Source organism: Trypanosoma rangeli, assembly GCF_003719475.1.
Source record: "Trypanosoma rangeli strain AM80 chromosome Unknown Tra_15.4_contig_00127, whole genome shotgun sequence".
NCBI lineage: Eukaryota > Euglenozoa > Kinetoplastea > Trypanosomatida > Trypanosomatidae > Trypanosoma > Trypanosoma rangeli.
Window position 1 is genome coordinate 47,393 of NW_021705870.1, and position 1,025 is coordinate 48,417.

A 1,025-nucleotide genomic window follows, 5' to 3' on the forward strand; every position below is an offset into this window, starting at 1 on the left:
GTCCCCGCTGGCGCGCTCGCCTCTCGCGCCACGGACTCGGCTGGCGCAGAATGCCGCACACCACAACACACCGCAATTTAAGGGCGCCCTCGGCCCCAAGCATCACACACGCCGCTTCCGCAAGCGGAACTTTTTGGCGCGGGCCGTATCAGAGACTGGCCGTGTGGGAGTTGGGACAAATAAAGCGGTGCCGGCCCCCAAAGCGCGGTTCACCCGGTGTGTCGTAGGTGTGGAGCATAACGTGCCCTATCGCACTGCCCATCAGGCTCACCATCTTCTCGTAACACACAAACCCCGTTGTCGGCAGCAGTCTCCCGCCACCCTCCTGCGACCCAACAAAGTGTCTCACCAAAAGCTTTTTTCCGACGCCCGTGGAGAGCCAGTGGTGGCGCCTTCCAGCAGGCCGGAAACAAAGAGTGCGGACGGCGGCAGAAAAAGAGGAGACCCCCGCGGCATCGCACCATCTCCTTCCGGCAAACAAAGTCCAGAAGCTGCGTAAAGCTGTACAGCGCATGCAGCGAAATGACGCGCTCTGAGGCATCGGTCAAGAATGCGTTGCCAAAGTCGGCCCCAAACGTTTGCAGAGGCTCCTTCTGCTGCTGAAGAAAGCGCCTGCAAAACGAACGCGTGGAACTCTACCACCCCATTGGGATCCTCAGATGCATCTCCTCCTGTTGGCGCTCAGCCATACTAAACTGGTACCAAATCACGTTGCCCCTTGGCATGAACTAAAGGCCGGCAGACACAGGCGAGGCCTCCAGCAGAACATGCGTGCTCAAGTACGAGAGCGCCCTGACAAGAAGCGAGCACTGGCGCATTTTTTACTTCGCCGCACCACCCCGCCACTCTCATCGTGACGCAGCAAAACAAGCTGGATATCGTAGTAGCACGCAGAGCAAATACGATGCGCCGTGGCTGCCGCCACTTCTGACAGTGCGGGGCAGTTGCGGCTGAGACTGGCGCAAGCGGAAGGAGCCCGAAACACCCTCCATCCAAGAGGATGGTACGATACGCGCCTGGGGCAC

The 1,025-nt window shown here is 59.8% G+C and overlaps 3 protein-coding genes across 3 annotated transcripts in view; all 3 read right to left on the reverse strand.

The window, feature by feature from the left end:
- The window catches only part of TraAM80_04391 (uncharacterized protein), a gene marked incomplete at both ends in the record, with an annotated part of 432 nt that extends 329 nt beyond the window's left edge, over positions 1-103 (reverse strand). The window contains one exon of the mRNA XM_029381322.1: positions 1-103. This exon is cut by the window's left edge and continues 329 nt beyond it. Coding sequence (XP_029238875.1) covers positions 1-103 — 103 coding nt within the window.
- A 45-nt stretch (positions 104-148) lies between these two features.
- Positions 149-541, reverse strand: TraAM80_04392 (small GTP-binding protein Rab7; the record flags this gene model as incomplete). The annotated part of the gene is made up of 1 exon (XM_029381323.1): positions 149-541. One exon carries the CDS (start codon positions 539-541, stop codon positions 149-151), a length of 393 nt encoding a protein of 130 aa, XP_029238876.1.
- Positions 542-690: 149 nt separating this feature from the next.
- On the reverse strand, positions 691-1,025 carry TraAM80_04393 (uncharacterized protein; the record flags this gene model as incomplete). The annotated part of the gene is made up of 1 exon (XM_029381324.1): positions 691-1,025. A coding segment is annotated over one exon (335 nt), but the record flags the coding sequence as incomplete, so codon positions are not given.